General features: G+C 40.3%; 1 protein-coding gene across 11 annotated transcripts in view; it reads left to right on the top strand.

The window, feature by feature from the left end:
- Positions 1–18740, top strand: part of ZMAT4 (zinc finger matrin-type 4) — a 372370-nt gene that overhangs the window by 194047 nt on the left and 159583 nt on the right. For all 11 annotated transcript variants that reach the window (XR_012416914.1, XR_012416912.1, XR_012416913.1 and 8 more), the window contains one exon: positions 13697–13853. Coding sequence is in view for 8 of the 11 variants with exons in the window: in XM_073999978.1 (XP_073856079.1) it covers positions 13697–13853 (157 nt within the window). In the remaining 3 variants the exon portion in view is untranslated. The remainder of the gene's footprint in view (positions 1–13696; positions 13854–18740) is intronic.

The following is an 18740-nucleotide window of genomic DNA, read 5'->3' as shown; positions in this document are numbered from 1 at the left end:
CCAGGATCATGTGGCACCCTTCCTAGAATTAGGATTTTTTTTTTCCCCCACAAAAAGCTGGGTTTCTTTTTGTGGCAATGGCACTTCAAGATTGCTATGGTTTTTGAGGGCTAGGGAGGTTTTGTAGAGTTTGTCATTGTTTTTTAAGGTCTCTTTACTGGTTAGAATTAAGAAATATATATGTTTATGTGATATCTCAAGGGTTTATACTAACACTTCCAATTCACATCACAGTTACAGGATTTGATACTCACCTGTATTCCAACTGCTCACTCTTTTTCTACATTGAGTATGTTGGTTCACAGAGATGCAGGAAACGATGAATTAGAATATTCTGTAATTATTGACATACTTTATCCAATAATAGCGCACATATCCTGTGAATAACAATATTGATGCTACAGCACCAGTATAATTAACTGAGAAATTAAATCTTTTTATTGCAGCACATGCTCTCCCCAGTGTCTCTCCATCTTTAAATATGCTATATCTATAGTATCTGAGTTTACAGCCATTATACATTGTACTTTATCCCTATTGGTTCTATTTATCTTAAATATATCTATTTATATATCTATGTGTATATATCTCAGACTACCACCTTTTTTTTTTTTTTTTTTTTTTTGAGACTGGGTCTCACACTGTCACCCAGGCTGGAGTGCAATGGCACAAGCTCGACTCACTGCAAACTCCACCTCTGGGGTTCACATGGTTCTCCTGCCTCAGCCTTCCCAGTAGCTGGGATTACAGGCAGGCACCACCACACCCAGGTGATTTTTTGTATTTTTAGTAGAGACAGAGCTTCACTGTGTTGACCAGATTGGTCTCAACTCCTGACTTCATGATCCGCCAGCTTCAGCCTCCCAGACTGCTGGGATTACAGGCGTGAGCCATCACGCCCGGCCCAACTACCACCAATTCTTTTTTTTGTTTGTTTGTTTTTTTTGAGATGGAGTCTCACTCTGTCGCCCAGGCTGAAGTGCAGTGGTGTGATCTCCGCTCACTGCAAGCTCCACCCCTGGGTTCATGCCATTCTCCTGCCTCAGCCTTCTGAGTGCTACAGGTTCCCGCCACCACGCCCAGCTAATTTTTTTGTATTTTTAGTAGAGACAGGGTTTCACCGTGTTTGCCAAGATGGTCTCGATCTCCTGACCTCGTGATCCGCCCACCTCGGCCTCCCAAAGTGCTGGGATTACAGGCATGAGCCACCACGCCTGGCTGCCACCAATTCTTATATCAATGTCTCCATAGTCATTTTGGTTATTAAAATCAATCTCACATTGTAGTAGGCACATCCAAGACAGCTCATGAGAATAAGCTTCCCTGAGTTCTTGCCTGTTTTCTCACTGGGCCCTTTATACTTAAATGTCAGCTTTGCTGGATATACAAAATTTGTCACACATTATTTTACAAATCTAAAATATGTTACATCATTTGTTTTTGAAATGAAACATTGCAGTTGAAATGTCTGATGATAATCTAATTTTGTTTTCCTTCCATCTTTTTCTTAAAGGCTCAGGTAATTTAAAAATATCTTTCTATAAGGTTTAGTAATTTTACTGGAAAATTTTTTTTGTGTTGGTTGTTTTGGGTTGACATTTAGGGGTATACATGAGGCTCTTTCAATACAGTTGGAGCTCCACATTCATGGGCTCCACATCCATGGATTCAACCAACTGAGGTCAAAAATATTTGATAAAATGAAATAAAAATAACAATACAACAGTAAAAATAATATAAATAAAAGATACAGTATAACTATTAGCATAGCATTTAAATTCTTTAGGTACTATAAGTAATGCAGGGATGATTTAAAGTCTACAGGAGGATGGGTGTAGGTTATATGCAAACACTGACATTTTCTTTCAAAGACTTGAGCATTTGCAGACCTTGACAACTGTAGGGGGTCCTGGAACCAATTTCTCATGGATACTGAAGGATGACTGCATATACTTCCTTTAATTTTAATTGTAGGAGAGTTTTCTCAATTTATAGTTTGTTTTGTTTTGGCTTGTTTGCTGGGATTATGCCTGTAATCCCAGCACTTTGGGAGGCTGAGGTGGGTGGATCACCTGAGGTTGAGAGCTCGAGACCAGCCTGGCCAACATGGTGAAAACCCATCTCTACTAAAAGTACAAAAATTAGTTGACATGGTGGTGGGCATCTGTGATCCCAGCTACTCGGGTGGCTGAGGCAGAAGAATCACTTGAACCTGGGTGGCAGAGGTTGCAGTGAGCCGAGATCATGCCACTCACTGCCCTCCAGAATGGGTGACAGAGCAAGATTCACTCTCTCAAAAACAAAACAAAAATCAAGATTGCTTTCCTAACTTAACAGAGCTTCTTTTAGAGAGAGAGAGAGAGAGAGAGAAAGAGTGTGTGTGTATGTGTGTGTGTAGTATAGTGTAGTGTTTAAGAAGAGAATGATTTGTTTACTGAAGTGTATTAACTCCACTTTCCCCCACATTTCTCTGAACCTTCTCTTTGCTTTGTCTCCTTCATTTTTGTCCTCAGTTTTAATTCTACTCTCAGCAGTTTCTCCTCAGTATGAAGCCGTGGCCTGAAAAAAGTTCTGGTGGGTTGTATGGAAAATTTGCAGGTCTAGGCTGTGTCTGCCCCTCCAGGCTCTCCACAGATCTCTCTTACAATCTGCTGTGGGGATGGGACATGTGCTCCTGATGCCAGCTGCTGTTCTCACACAGGGCGCCAGGCTTTCTGTGGATACCTCCTGCTATTGAGTGTTCCTCTGGCTCCAGGTCCAGCAGAGCTCTCATTGCTCACTCTATTTCCCTGCACAGATGCTGATAGCATGCAGATTTTGTGCTATTACTGGTTTATTTCCATTCGCTTATGCTTTGAGGTTGATGAGAACAACCTTGTCACCTAGTTTTGTAATAAATATTGTCTGTGGGTTTTTTATTTGCCATTCTAGTTCTATTTTTATTTGGGAATTTAGAGAGATTAAAAAAACGATACCACTGCTGCCAACATTTTCCGAGAACTCTCATTTTATTTTGTATGTACATAGTTTTCATCAATCAACAGATATTTATTAAATGGTCTATGGCAGGTCCTATTATAGACACCAACGATATAGCTATGAACAAAACAGAGTTTCTACCCTCAAGACATATAATAGGAAAATAATGGTATTGATCATATACACCACCAAATAAGTCAGAAAACATCAAATATAAGTAAATTTCAAGAAGTAAATGAAAGGAGATAATATGTATCTATTCTTTTAAACCATTTGATTACATACACACACACACTTTATATACACACATATACATATTATATATATGTATATATACACACATATACATATTATATATGTATATATACACACATATACATATTATATATATGTATATATACACACATATGTACATACACACAAAGATATTTGACTTACATACAAATATTTTTGAATAGTATTTTCTGGATTACAAAGCGTGTTTCCATATAATGCATTCTTTTATCTTTTTATGAATAGGCAGATAAGGTAGATTTTACTCCCCATGTGACAGAGGAGGAATCTCATGTTTAATAATTGTAAGTGACATCCAATACACTTATAGCCAAAGCTTCATCAAGTATATTTTGAATCTGAATCTGCTTTTTTAAAAGTTAATATTCTATTTTTTAATACCACATTACATAAAACACTGTGCTGGGGGTTAGAGATGACACCTTTTCGGCCCAAATAATGAAGTTTCAATTAGAGACAGTAAGATATATGCTTAGTGCTGTCAGGTGCAGGGAGTGGCGGGGCAGGCCTGAAAGAAGTTCCGTGCGAGTGAGGAAGCATCAGCTGTCTTCGCGGTGGGATGTCCCGGGGAAGCCTAATGAAGGAGATTGTATCTGAGTGGCCCGTGCATATAGAGAGACGGGGCATTTCTAGTTAGAATGCACCAAGTGAACAAAGACAGGTAGGCATATCCTTAACGTAGCTGGAGGAGAGTGGGAGTTCAATCGACTGTTTAGTTTTTCTTCATACACTCATCATTCAACGAGTTTTTAAGTTACTATGTGCCAGGGCAGAGATAGAAAGATAGATAGGGAAGGAGGTTAGTCTAGTGGGGGAGAGGCTCCCCACCTGATTTGAAAGTGAGATCTTTCCGTGGGACTGAATCTTCACTCACCTGCAGCATGGGACAGAAACAGGCAGCCGGGGGAGGAGGAGCAGAGGATTTTAGTGCTGAGATTCTGAGCCATTTTCTTGGCAGCCTGCTTGGTGTTCCTAACCTTGAAAAAAATCAATTTGCTTGGAGCATATTATGTCTGAAAAGCACCCGTGGGGGAAAAGACTAGAAAAGTGTGTTGAGCGTTAGATGTTAGCGGAATTTAAATGTCATGATAAGGAATTTATTTTGGGGTAGTAAAGCATGGTTGAGAGTTTTTGACAAGACTGACCTAAGATGCCAGCACATCCATGAATTCGGCCAAAAGTTCAAAAATCAGTTCCACCACTCTCTGAAAAGATGACTGACATATTGAAGAATTTATTTAAACCCCCTGAGCTTCATTTTCTTGATCTGTTAAAAATGGGAATTTATGTATTTATTTTGTATTTGTATTATGTATTTATTTTATTATGTATTTATCCACTGACACCTCATTTATTCATTCATTTTTAAGGTTAACTAATATTTAATAATTACTCAGTTCTGGTCGAGCTCCGTGGCTCAAGCCCGTAATCCCAGCACTTTGGGAGGCCGAGGTGGTGGATCACGGGGTCAGGAGATCGAGACCATCCTGCCTAACACAGTGAAACCCCGTCTTTACTAAAAAATACAAAGAATTAGTCAGACACGGTGGCACACGCCTGTAGTCCCAGCTACTTGGGAGGCTGAGGCAAGACAATGGCGTGAACCCAGGAGGCGGAGGTTGCAGTGAGCCGAGATCACACCACTGTCGCCTGGGCAACAGAGCGAAACTCTGTCTCAAAAAAACCCAACAATAAATAAATAAATAAATAAATAAATAAATAAATAAATACTCAGTTCTGGAGCTATATGGTCAAATGTAGTAGCTACTCACTCAAAGGAGCTATTGAACAATTGTAATGCAGATAGTCTGAATTGAGATGTGCTATCAGTGTGAAATATACACTTGATTTGGAAGTCTTAGTATGAGAAAAAGAATATAAAATACCTCATTAATAATTTTTATGTTGAATACATCCTGAAAGGAAAGAAGAAATAAGTTTAAGAGAGCTATTGTACAGCATGGTGACTATAGTTAATGGTGATACATTATATTATTGAAAAATTCCAAGAGAGTTGGTGTTAAGTGCTCCTGCCACAAAAATTATAGCTATGTAAGGCAATACACATGTTAATTAGCTAGATTTAACTATTCCACAATGTAGATGTGCTTCAAATACATAGAATTTTATCTTTCAATTAAAAAATAAATTTGAAAAAATGTTTTTTGAAATTAATTTCATGGTTCTCTTTTTCAAAAATATGTCATTTAGAATATTTAAATGTAGCCTCTTTTACAGCTTGTACTGTATTTCTATTGGACGATGCTGCTCTAGATACTGGGTGTACAATATTGAATAGTGGTCAGAGACAAATAGTAAATAAGCACGTTTAAATATCAAAGTCATCTAATTCTAGACTGTGAAATAAGTGCTGTGATCTTCCCAACTGCTTCTCATCCCACCTTTGCTCTCTCCGGCCCCTCTATTCATTTGCGGCATTTTCCTAGACACTTCTCTTGGTTAGTGGGGCTTCTCTAACTTACACAGTTGTCCTCTCTTAGGAACTCTGGCTAATTTTTCCCTTTTGGGGTCTTGCAATTACTGTGACCATCTGTTTAAATATTTCTTCAGTGACTAAAAAACAAACTAAAGTCATCCAAATTCTGAAGGCAAACAGAATTCTTCATCCCTCTTCAGTAGAAATCTTCATTCTCTCTTTCCTTTATTGTCAAAATGACCATTTCCCCCAATACTATGGAAATTGGGAGTTTTCATCCACAGAGTGGGTGGTTTGTATCCAAATAGCAGGGCATATGTCTGTCTAGTTCATGCCAGCCTTCCTGTAGACACTACAGCTTCCCCATGGGACTCGGAACATTACTCACCTTCTAGCCATAGGACACATCCTTTGTATGTGGACAAACTCACACAATAACATGTCATTCCCATTATATCCATTTCAGTACAGTGTATGAATGACACTTTATGCCAGTTGGCCTTTTCCTGAGACAAAGCAATCATATTGGTAAGAAAGCAAGGGAGATATTACATTAGGTGGAAAACAGAGTTAAGTGACCAAGTTAGAAATGGTTAATGAATGGCTGTGTCAAGTCGTTCAACTATTTAGTTCATGTTTATCAAGTCTGTTTTATAAATCCAGACCTGTGTCAGGCACTGGCTATGATGGGAGGATAATTTCTAAAGTTCTTATAAATTTGCTGCCTAATTTCTAAAGTTCTTGTAAATTTGCTGCCTTTAAGATGTTTATAGAAAGATAATTCTAAAACATAAACAAAACACTAATAAAGCAATTAAAGGACAGGACCAAATCAAAATGTATGGCAAGCAGGTTAAGGACTGGGAGAGGTCAGGAAGGAAGATGTGGATGAAATTTGCAGACATCTTGAAAAAACTCTTGGAGAAAATGGACCTTGATATCTGGATGTGACTTAAACAGGTCAGGAGGAGAGAGAACAGCTTGACCCAAATGGAGTGGAACGGGATGCATGAGAGAAAACAGTGGGAGACAGTGTTGCCCAGGACCCTATAGTCAATCAGGAAATGTGACTTCCAGGCCTTTTGATCCCAGTAAAGTGGGAGAGAAGAGACATCATTTTCTGCATTTTGGTTTTCTCCAAAGTTAAATACCAGAATATAAGCAACAACATGCATAACACTGGAAATAGCTGCATTTATTGGACATTCTATCTTACTACAGGGTATGTGCTGAGAGATGCAGTTATTTCTGCATCTTGCAGAAGGTATCATATGACTATTGCCTTCAGGTGTAGCTTAGTAGCAACTGCAAGTGGGGTTTCATTATAGCCACAGAATGTCTTTTGCCAAAATGAACACCAGTTATCAGGATCATAGAATGTCTAGCCAGTGCTCAAAGAAATTCATTCCATATACTACCCAGGAGCCAACATGAACAAAATATTCCTCGTTATTATTCACTTCCTGAATGAGTTTCACCTCCAAGCAGAGGATGCCCAGAAAAGAAAAAAAAAAAAAACAACTTAAGCTTCAAATTTCAACATATCTTTGGGCTTTTGAAATCATTTAAATGAATCTTTTAGGCTTTTTCTCTAGAACAGATTTATTGAGATATAATTCATATGTCACAAAACTCACCTATTTAAAGTATAAAATTCAAGGGTTTTAGGTATATTCACAGAGCCGTGTGACTGCCAGATCTACAGTAACCTTGGAAACTCTTTACCCATTAGCAATCACTCCTCATTTCCCTTCCCACCTCCCTCCTCCCTGCTCCCCGACTGCCCCCTGATTCCTAGACAATCACTAATTCACTCTCTGTGTTTATAGATTTTCCTATTCTGGAAATATCATGTAAACAGAGTCATACATTATGTGGTCTTTTGTGATGGATTGGCTTCTTTTATTTAGCGTAATGTTTTCAAGATTCCTCCATGTTGTAGCCTCTATCAGTATTTTATTCTTTTGGTTGCAAATACCATGCCATTGTATGGACATACCACATTTTATTTACTCCCTCTGCAGTTGGCAGACATTTGGGCTGTTTCCACTTTGGGGCTATTATGAATGATGTGGCTATAAAAACTCATGTAAAAGTTTTTATGTGGACATATATTTTTATTTCTCCTGAATCAAATACATTTAATTCTCATTTTCCACAGGAGTTATGTTCTATAAAGTTGTCATCATCACTGAATTAGCAAATACTGAGCCACTGCTCCTAGGTAAAATACAGGATTAGGTCTTGGAGACTGCTGGTCACAATATTTTTGTCAGTCCATCCATATGTAACCTTGTTTTGTGTGTTTCTGTTTAGAGATACTTTACTGAAAAAAAAATACATATATATATAGTAAATTTCTTTGCTTTTTAACCTCACAACAATGCTATCCACTATGCTTTTTTATCGATTGTTATCTCTGGAATTCATAAATTTAGACAACTTTTTTCCATCACTCCATTACTCTCTATGCATGTTTCTTTAGCATTTTCTGGAGTGGTCTCACATACAGATCAGTGAATTTCCTCTCTCTCCTTCTGGATGTAAGTACTAGTGCTTGATTAACATTGAACTCAAGGCCAACAGCACTATGATGCATGCCTGAGTGAAGCTTACCTAACACGTGTGTTTTCTCCATAAGGAGTTTCACCGAACTCCTCACTCTGCCATTCTGAAAGTGCATGTCTCCCTCTTAGGCTTTTTATCTTCACCTAAAGCAAAAGAGAATGAGGACAATCATCTGAATTAACTTAAAGAAATCTTTATAACAGAAGAGAAACGTGTTTGGGGATTAGATTTCTAGCCAGAGTCAGTGAGGTTTTCCATCCTGATTGAATTCTTCTGAAAACTTTTTAATGTTGCAAAATGCTTTGACTGAGCAGCCTTAGGTTACTCCACAAGCATTGTTTTTATTTCTTTCAGCAGTATGGATGGTACATTTAAAAAGTCTGACTGAATTTTTGCCTCCAGTTTGAAACTCATATTTTAAAGATAATCTTAAAGCCAGAAATTTTAAATATATTCACTGAGGTCAATTCATCAAACTTTATGGAGTTTCTACCCTGGTTCATGTATCAACCTTGCTCTGGATGCAGCAAGACACTCTAATGAAAGTGATGTCTTAGTTCTTTTTGTGCTACTATAACAGAGCACCACAGCCTGAGTAATTCATGATGAACATAAATGTATTTAGCTCATGGTTCTGGAGGCTGGGAAGTCTAAGACAGAGGGGTTGCATCTGGTGAGGGTTTTCTTGCTGTGTCATAACACGGTGGAGGGCATTACATGGTGACCGAGAGGAAGTGAGGGTTGAACAGCAATCCCACTCTCTTGATAACAAACTCACTCTCTCTGTAACAGCATGAATCCATTCACGACAGCTCAGACCTCTTAACGGTCCCACTGCTCAACACTGTTGTGTTGGGGATTAAGTTTCCAACACATTCAAACCATAGCAGATGATATAATCTAGAGTTGCAAAGAGCCATTAATTTGGGATTCTGGTAGCTAAGAATATGCAATTAAAATTCTGCATAGTTGGCTGGGCGTTGGTGGCTCATACCTGTAATCCCAGCACTTTGGGAGGCCAAGGTGGGCAGATCACTTCAGGTCAGGAGTTCGAGACCAGCCTGGCCAATATGGTGGCCATCTCTACTAAAAATACGAAAAATTAGCCAGACGTAGGGTGTATCCTTGTAATCCCAGCTACTCAGGAGGCTGAGGTGGAAGAATCACTGGAATCCAGGAGGCAGAGGTTGCAGTAAGCCGAGACTGCACCACTGCACTCCAGCCTGGGAGACAGAGTGAGACTCCATCTCAAAAAAAAAGAAAAAAAAATTCTGCATAGTTGTGTATCCATCAGTGTCATTAGAGCAGTTAGTGTTAGTGGCACTTAAAATTGCACTATGTGAATAACTGGCCCCTTTTATAAAGTATCTCCCTAAGTGTGTACTGTTGGCATGAAAGGCTGCCTAACTTTTCAGGGCCTCACAACCCCTCTATTATCAGGTACCTAAAATTGCCTGGTCCCTCTCGTACAACTATGGCATAACTATATCCCATGATACATTATTATATAACAATTGGTTTTCCTCTTCTATTATTTTTTATTTTTCTATATGATAATGAGATTGTCCAGGAAAACAGAAGTCTAGGAATACATATATTAAAACTACCATTGCGAAACTAACATATTTCCCTACTGAACCCTCAAGTTAGTGTATAAATTGTTGTCATCTCTGGTTCTTTACCTGGACATCTTTCTGTCAGTTGGAAAAATGTTGGGTTGCCATAGACCTCCCTGTGTTACCTGTCTCCTCTTTTGACTTTTATGTCACACCAGTTACTAATCCCACAAACGAACCCTCTGCTCCATTCATTCAGTACACATTTGAAGGTCCTCCAGTGTGGTAAAGGTGCTAGGTGCTGGCTCCTCACTATCAATGAGACAATTTCCTAGACCTTAAAGAAGTTTTATCCTCTCATGAGGCAGACTAATATGAAAACAAGTAAGTACAGTAATTCCATGTTCTGTAAAAGAATATACAAGGCACCCAGGAGACCCAAAGACTGGTTCTCACTTCTCCCAGACAGTAGAGAGAGCCAGAAGTGGTTTCCGGTTGGTGCAGTGGCTCACTCCCGCAATCCCGGCACTTTGGGAGGCCAAGGCAGGAGCATTGCTTTAGCCTAGGAGTTCAAGGCCAGCCCGGAAAACAGGTTGTAGACATTCTTTCTCTGCAAACAATAAAAAAGTATTATCCAGGTGTGGTGGCATGTGTCTGTGATCCTAGCTACTCTGGAGGTTGATGTGAAAAGATTGCTTGAACCCAAGGAATTCCAGGCTGCAGTGAGCTATGATGGCACCACTGCACTCCAGCCTGAGTGACAGAGCAAGACCCTGTAGCAAAAAAAAAAAAAAAAAAAAAAAGAAGGAAGAAGAAACAGCTTCACCTCAAGCAAGTGATGAGATGAGCCAGGAAGAAAGATTCTAGTACAACTGATTTAGACATGGAGTGATTCAGAAGGGCATTCCAGCATTTCCTTTAAGAAAGGCTTAAAGATGAAAACCCATATAGACAGTCCTGATTTACATTATTTTTTTTTATCTTACAATTAGGAGAATGTGAGTCCAATATGACACTCTAGTTCTTTGATTATAATACTTCCCCTTATTTTCTGTCTGCTTCTCCAATTCTCCTGGTGCCAGCCTCCTTGATAACAGGGCATGGAGTCATATTCATCTACCACAGCATCTAACACAATTAGTAGGTCCTTAAAAATGTGTTGGGTAAATGAATACCATAAATCCATTTTTCATTCATTAAGGGCAACTCTTTGCCCTGGAAACTAGTTCTCAGTCATTTTGTGTGGTGATGCTGGCCTTTGTCTCTGGGCCCCTAGATTTTCTTTAGACATTTCTAGCTGTTAGAGCTTCAGGGAGAAAGGCCAGGCATGGCTGGAGTTTCCATTGGAAGTGGCGAAACAGATGAACAGATTCTAAAGAGAATGCACAGATGAACAGATACACAGGTTCTAAAGCTGAGAATTAAGCTCTGGCTTATGAACTTGTTCCTAATTTTAAAAAATTACACTCTTTGACCTATGTCATGTATAAGTAGGTAGAAAAAATGGTATAATTCAAGCACCCACTTTCACCTTGATAATCTTCCTTTTTAAAAAAGGGTGAGACTTGATTTCATTCTTTTTTATGACTGAGTAGTATTCCATGGTTGTGTGTGTGTGTGTGTGTGTGTATGTGTGTGCGTGTGTGTGTGTGTGTGTATATATATTTTTACATTTTCTTTATCCAATCATCTATTGATGGTCACTTATGTTGATTCAGTATCTTTGCTATTATGAATAGTGCTGCAATAAACATAAGAGTGAAGTTATCTTTTTAACACAATGATTTTTTTTCCTTTTGGTAGATACCCATTAGTGGGATTTTTGGATCAAATGGTAGTTCTACTTTTAGTTCTTTGTTATGCTAATAGCCCAGACTTCACTGCTCTGCAATATATCTGTGTCATAAAACTGCACTTGTACCCCTCAAATGTATACAAATTGTAAAAAGTGAGACTAATATATATCCTCTAGTATGTAGTAAAGAGACACCAAGTTTGGTCTTTCATTCCTCTTACATGATCTACTCCTCATTTAATGGGCTGGAACCCTTCAGGAACTCCCTGATTTGCCTCTTCCTGGTGATCCTGGTCTATGCCATCTCCCTGGCTTCCATGCCATCTCCTAGGCTTGACAGGGGAGGTAGGTAGCTCAGGGGCCCAGGAAGCCAACCCTGCCCCTTCCCTCCAGGTCCATTTCATCTCCATAGTATTCCACACAGATGTAAAAGTATTCATAATTTTTTGTTTTTTTTTTCTCTGTGGAGAAAACTTAAAGCACTTTGGCTTTAAACTCTTAGCAAGAGTATTGCCAAAGGGCACAACCTCAGGGCTACTAGATTTCCTAGCAGGAGAGGACCCACTGGGAAAGCTCCTCCTCTCTCCAGTGGTCCTTTTCCACTCACTGACCACCTCCATCCCAGCACCAATGTTTGGAGTCTCTCCCTGAACTTCAGGTCAGCCTCCTGCTCCTGGGACACACACACCCCTCTTCCTTCCAAGGATGAAATGCTAATTATCAGAGATATTACAGACTAATGCCTTAAGGAGGAAGGAGTTCATTTCCAAACTACCACATAATTTGTAAGGCAACACTCTCTCTAGCAGTCTGGACATCTTATTACTCCGCAGATAAACTATGTAATTCCCTTCTTCCAGCCAGTGCCACCTTCATCCTCCTCACCATCCAATTGTAAATTGTACTCTCTGGGCTCACTAGGAATAAGAGAAGGGGCCATCGTGGGGCCATATACTCATTGCAGCTGGCTCTTTAGCAAAGAGATGCTTGGCTATTGCTGCACCCTTAAGGAACAGATTAACTTCTTATCTAAAAGTCTGTTCTACCCTCCGTTTCTAACTAAGCAGGAGGGGAAGCAATGGATTACTCTCCCCTTCATAAGTATAGGTAATTGATGACCTGCGCGCACAATAGCGGGTCACAGGCTCTGACCAAGGTTTTATTTTTTTCTGAATTATGGTTCATTTTCTTAAGCCTTACAAAGGAATAAAATTCCAGCTGGATTTAAGCATTTTGTGCAGCATTTAATGAATCACCTTTCCTGAAGAAAAGGAAAATTACACAAACTCTCCCAGAAAATCCAGCCAGCATAGTCATCATAGCTTTATGATACAGAATCGAGTTAATTATGAAAAACACTCAATTCCTTAAAGAAATCTTTAAAAATCTTGAACATCGTGGCCATGTATCCTGGTGAGGCTAAAATTGGTCAAAAGCAGAGCAGAATAATAAATGATAATTTCTGCTAAATAATTCAGGCTATCTGAACTCTGATATTTTACTGACTTTAATGAGTATAATGGGTCCAATTAGAGACTGCTTTCCTTTACTGTGCCAGACTCAATATGCTCTCTCTTAATTGTGGGCTCCGTTTTTATTTGGATAACTCATCTCCACAAATTTGTCCTGAAATCCCAGTATCTGGCGTTAATAGCTACTAACTAACTGTATGTCAAAGTCAGTCACTGAGTAAGTTTTGATCATGATTATCATGAAGAAAAAGAGATTGTACTGGGACCTGTCAGCAGGTGGGGGGGCTAGAGGAGGGATAGCATTAGGAGAAATACCTAATGTAGATGATGGGTTGATGGGTGCAGCAAACCACCATGGCACATGTATACCTATGTAACAAACCTGCACATTCTGCACATGTATCCCAGAACTGAAGGTATTAAAAAAAAATTAAAAAGAAGATGAGTAGAAAGCAAGGCAAAAAGAGAGAGAGAGAGAGAGATTGCAGAACAAAAACTAGATGTATCAATACACTAGTTAATCTGGGATAAGCCTCATTTGTAAAAGAATGGAATGGGTCTCTCTCAAACGTGGCCTTTCTTTCTCCCCACGCAGGGAAGTGATGCCGACATGGTGGATAAGAACAAGTGCTGCACACTCTGCAACATGTCATTCACTTCAGCGGTGGTGGCTGATTCCCATTATCAAGGCAAAATCCACGCCAAGAGGTTAAAACTCTTGCTAGGAGAGAAGACGCCATTAAAGACCACAGGTACGTGCAAGAATAGTGATCGCGGGGAGACCCTGAAAACCAAGTGCTGGCCTGTCATGCGGATCATGCTCCTCCTTCACAGGCAGTTTTCAGAACCAGAGCCTAATGGTAGATGTCACTCAAAGCCTTTAGGGTGGCTGAGCTCAGCAGACCTGGCTGTCGTAAGACCCCTAAATACCATTTCAGGTGCTCATTCTATCACCCTGGCTCCTTCTGATGAAGTATTGCAGCAGCTTGCATCTGCTGAAGAGCTGTGTGTATTCTGCAAGATGTTGTCTATCATGCCTAATGTGTATTACATAAGATGTGATATCTATTCTGTTTTCTAGATTCCGTCTGCAATTAGAGTGGATCATGCATGCTGTGTTATGTGTAATAGAGAGGTCCCCTACCAATGTCTGTATAATGCAGGACATCATCCCTTTTTTACCTTGGCAGGAGAGGGTGGGAGGAAAGGAAAGGAAAACTGTAATCTTTAAAACTACTTTAGTGTGCCAAGAACTGATTTTTTTTTTTTTTTTTTTTTCTGAGATTACATTCTCAGCATCTTTGCAGGGGACCCTGTGATTCATCTTGCAGGCGATCCTGTGATTCAAGCCTATTAACTTTCACAAGTAAAACCTGAAATATTGAAAACTGATTATTTGACCTTCTAGTTGCTTAACTAAAATAAATTCTTCGGCGGTCTATCACATCATGAAACTAAAATACTCTTATAATGTAATCAAGATAAACTATTTGGACAAGATTTATGTTGTGGCAGAAACGTGACCGAACAGGTTATAATCCAGAGAAGCTGGGGGCATATTTCATGGTGCCTACTCTTTCCACGCAATTAAAATTTAGCAGTACATTTTTTCTGCTGTCTAATGAATCATGCATAAACTGTAGGTGTAATTATTTTGTAAATGGTGTTTTGGAAACTGGAGAGAGTCTGAAACAATGCTTGGCTTTTATTCTTACCACTGTTTTTCTTAAGAAAAATGTACTCTTTTACCTAGAGAATCGCAAGGAATCATTTTACTATATTTTTCTAGTTAGTTTAAACAACATTGTTTTTTTAAAGGTGGCTTTGACATTCAGGCATAGGATGAGGTTGCAAAACACATGAAATCTGGAGACAAACTCTGTATGTTTGGGGGCACAGGTTGTGTATCAACCTTTGACAAGCAGCCAGTGAATTGAAACTCCTGATTCTTGCTCCCTTAAAGGTTGCATATTCCATCTTGTAACCTACTCCCCATCAAATCTCTTAAAATAGACATCTCAAAAAAAGGTCACTGGAAAATTTTTACCTGTTTTCCATGAATTAATAACCAGCCCATTTGTTCTCTCTGTTGAAGCAGAATATTTCTGTTAACTTAAATTTTGGAGGTAATGATGGAAGAGGAGAAGGTGTGTGTTTGCTTATCACATCAATTAGCAAATGGGAGAGTTATTCTTTCTGCAAAAAAAAAAAAAAAAAAAAAAGTCGCCACATGGTAAAACTAGTTCTTCATGAATTTAAATACAGTTTCAAGACAACAGAGCATCCAGCTGTTTTCCTGAATTCAAACACCCTCAGACCTGGGAAATGGAACTTGAGGGTAATTTGTTAGCCGTCATCAATATATTCCACAGGAAAAGGAAAAAACAAAGTGCAGCCTTTACTTGATGGCTTAGTCTTGGCTGTTCATGGGACTGGCTCAGCCCTCCCTGTTGCAGAAACCAGGTTGCTGGATAGGCAAGAAGGGAATGAATAGGGTGTGGTGCACCGAAAGCTATGGCTCAGGTTGGTCCTGACTTGTGCCACTACCCCCTTCACACCCAGCTCACACCCCCTTCTGCAGTGTGCCCTCCCATCCATTCCACTCTGAAGCTGCTTTGAGCAGAAACGATCTTGGAAAGTGGTAGCACCAGGCAGATGAGAGGGCCTAGGAAGCTAAACTGGCTCCTGGCTTGGGTTGGTGTCAACCCAACTGTTGGCGGGGAGCAGAGAAAGCAAGGCCTCCTACTAGAGGGAGCAAGTAGTCAGACATGAGGCAGATTGGTTAATAGGAGAAAAGACATGCAAATGTATGCAATACGTATACATGACAGCCTTCAGAATGAAGACCCAAATGCAGTAGAAATTGGCCATTTTTATGGTTACTTCAGCAAAGTAAGGGCAGCCATGTAGAAATATGATAGCACAAAAAGGGAATGATCTAACGCTGTTGGACAGAGTAGGGATACCCAGCAAGGCCTGTCTATCAAGAGTATTTTTGGTCTCTCTGAGCAGCACTCCTAACTTCTGGGTGTGGGGCAGGACCCTCTCGGGAAAGGGGGTCTAATGTCCTACTCTCCAACACGGTTGATCAGATAATTTCTTTCTGGTCAGTTTTTACACAGAAAGGTGAGGGGAGTGAGGGGAAAATTAGAGTAATAGTTTTTAGGATTTTATGGCTGGCTTTGGGGAATAGGGGGTTATGGTTTCTATGACCTGCCTTGGAGAAGCAGGTTTCCAGGCTAGCCTTGGGGGAGAATGGGACAGGGAGACAGGAGGGTAGGAGAATGTCAGAGAAAAACTTCACTTCTAAAGCTGTTGCTCAGGCCTTCATTTTGAGATATTGTTTTCTGAGTCCCAACAGCAGGAGTAGTCTTTGTGGGGGTGTCCCCGGTTAAGGGTTGAAAGCCCGATAGGAAGATGGCACCAGCATCAGAGGCTCTGGGCCCAGGGAGCATGCAGATGAACCAACAGTGTGCTGGTGTTGGGAGAGCCTGGCAGACGGTAGCAAGGCCTGCTGCAGTCCTGGGTTCTAGGAAAGGATAGACTGTGAAGACCGTGGCAGGACACCACCCTTTAATGCAAGCATGCTGGGCTGGAGACCACGCGTACGGAACGAAACAGCAACCTGAATTCTAGCCTTAGAGTATAAGGTAGAGGCTTCATCTCACGTTACTGCGAGTACAGGAGAAAGACCAGGGGGCAGTGGAAAAGCAAACCCACACTATGGCCTCCTGAACTATCAAGTACAGCTCCCTGAATGCAGTTCGGATGGCCATCCTCCCTCACTGCCTGCAGCCACACCCAGCAGCAGCTTCTGCAGGGCGTCACCTTCCACGTGGTGGCTGTCTTGTGCTCCTCTAGGAAATGCTCTGCCTAATTAACCAAGTTGGCTTGAAATTACTTCTAAACAAAAGGGAAAGAAAAAGAAGATAGAAAATCCAATCAACTGAATCAAGATGCAAGGGGACCATTCTGCTCAGGTATGCTGCCCCCACCCCTGTGAATAATAGGCTCTTGAACTGGGGTGATTTCTGTGTTGGAATAATAGAACTACAGCTCATTGCTTCTGCCAGCTACTTCGTCTGATGAGGGTGAGCAGTTGGGATCTGTGAATCCCTACCTTTCCACCCCATCAAGCTGCACTTTGATCAAGCATCTTCTGGGTCTCCTGCAGAATGAGTTGCAGCTTGAGTTGCCTTCTCCAGATGGGTGCATGTTTACTAGAATTTCTGAAATGCTTGGCAGAGCCGCTGGAATAACACTCATTCATTTGCATACTGTCTGTGGCTGCTTTTATGCAGCAATGGCAGAATTGAGTCGTTATAACAGGGATGATCCAGGCCACAAAGCCTAAAATATTTGCTCTGTGGTTCTTTATGTAAAAAGTTTGCTGACTCCTGATCTAGATACTGGATGATCTTGAGGAACATGCAACAAGGGGGTAATGGGTTTTTTTATACAGAAACTCACAACAGGTGCTAGTGTGAGTTTCTGTATAAAATGGAAGCAGTCTTCCAGGCTGTGCACCAGTCGGGACCTGGGGAGGTGCCTGGGATAGGGACTGAAGAAAAGGATGTGACTGAGAGCAGGCTCATACCTGTAATTCCAACACTCTGGGAGGCTGAGGCTGGAGGACTGCTTGAGCCCAGGAATTTGATACCAGCCTGGGCAACGTAGTGAGACTCTTTCTCTACAAAAAATTAAAAATTAGCCAGGCATAGTGGCACATGCCTGTAGTCCAAGCTCCTTGGGAGGCTGAGGTGGGAGGATCCATTTAGCCTGGGAGGTTGATGCTGCAGTGAGCTGAGGTTGCACCACTGCACTCCATCCTGGGTGACAAAGTGAAACCCTGTCTTAGGGAAAACAAGAAAAAAGACCCTAGTCACTGGGCTTAGGGCACACTTTAATCCAGTATGATCTCATTTTAGCTTAACTAGTTATAGTTGCAAAAAAAACCTATTTCCAAAAAAATGACATTCTGAGATTCTAGGGGGACGTGAATTTGAGGGGACATTAACCCAGTATACGAGCAAACTCCAGTTAACTGACGGCAACCGGCAAAGATCATAGGCCCTGATTCTGTGCCTGCCAGCTCGTGATTTTCCTCCCCCAACCACTTTTTTTTTTATGATAAATCCGTATCAGCAAGATCTCATTCAAAATCCTGAAGAAAACATCATTTAACTATTCTCTTTAGAAACTTACTTTTGAAGAAAATATGAATGAGAGAAAATCTGATGTACAGAAAAGAATCCTTAAACTATAGTTATTCTCCATTTTCCACCATTCATCAAAGTGATTTTTAAGATTATGCATAATCGGAATGGTTAGGTTCTATCCAGCATTAATAAGAATATTCATCTGCGTCTATAGCAGAGACTTTGCTTATCAGACACCCATTTGCTTTTTATCTTCCCCAGACTTGGAATTGATTGTGTGTTAAGACCTGGCTACAAGATGGAAGAGAGCCATTCAACTGCATTAGATTTTGCATGAACAAGAAATAAGCCTTTATTGTAATACTTTGTGGTTGTATGGTATTACGGGAGAGTCCTATCCTGGTGGCTACATTATCCCTTAAAGTTATTGTTTCAGTTGTGAGCTTTTATGAACACATCTATCATTCACAGTAAAAATGG

The sequence above is a fragment of the Macaca fascicularis genome, chromosome 8 (assembly GCF_037993035.2).
Source record: "Macaca fascicularis isolate 582-1 chromosome 8, T2T-MFA8v1.1".
Classification (NCBI taxonomy): Eukaryota; Metazoa; Chordata; class Mammalia; order Primates; family Cercopithecidae; genus Macaca; species Macaca fascicularis.
The sequence above is the reverse complement of the archived record's forward strand: the minus strand, read 5'-3'. Positions and strand labels throughout refer to the sequence as shown.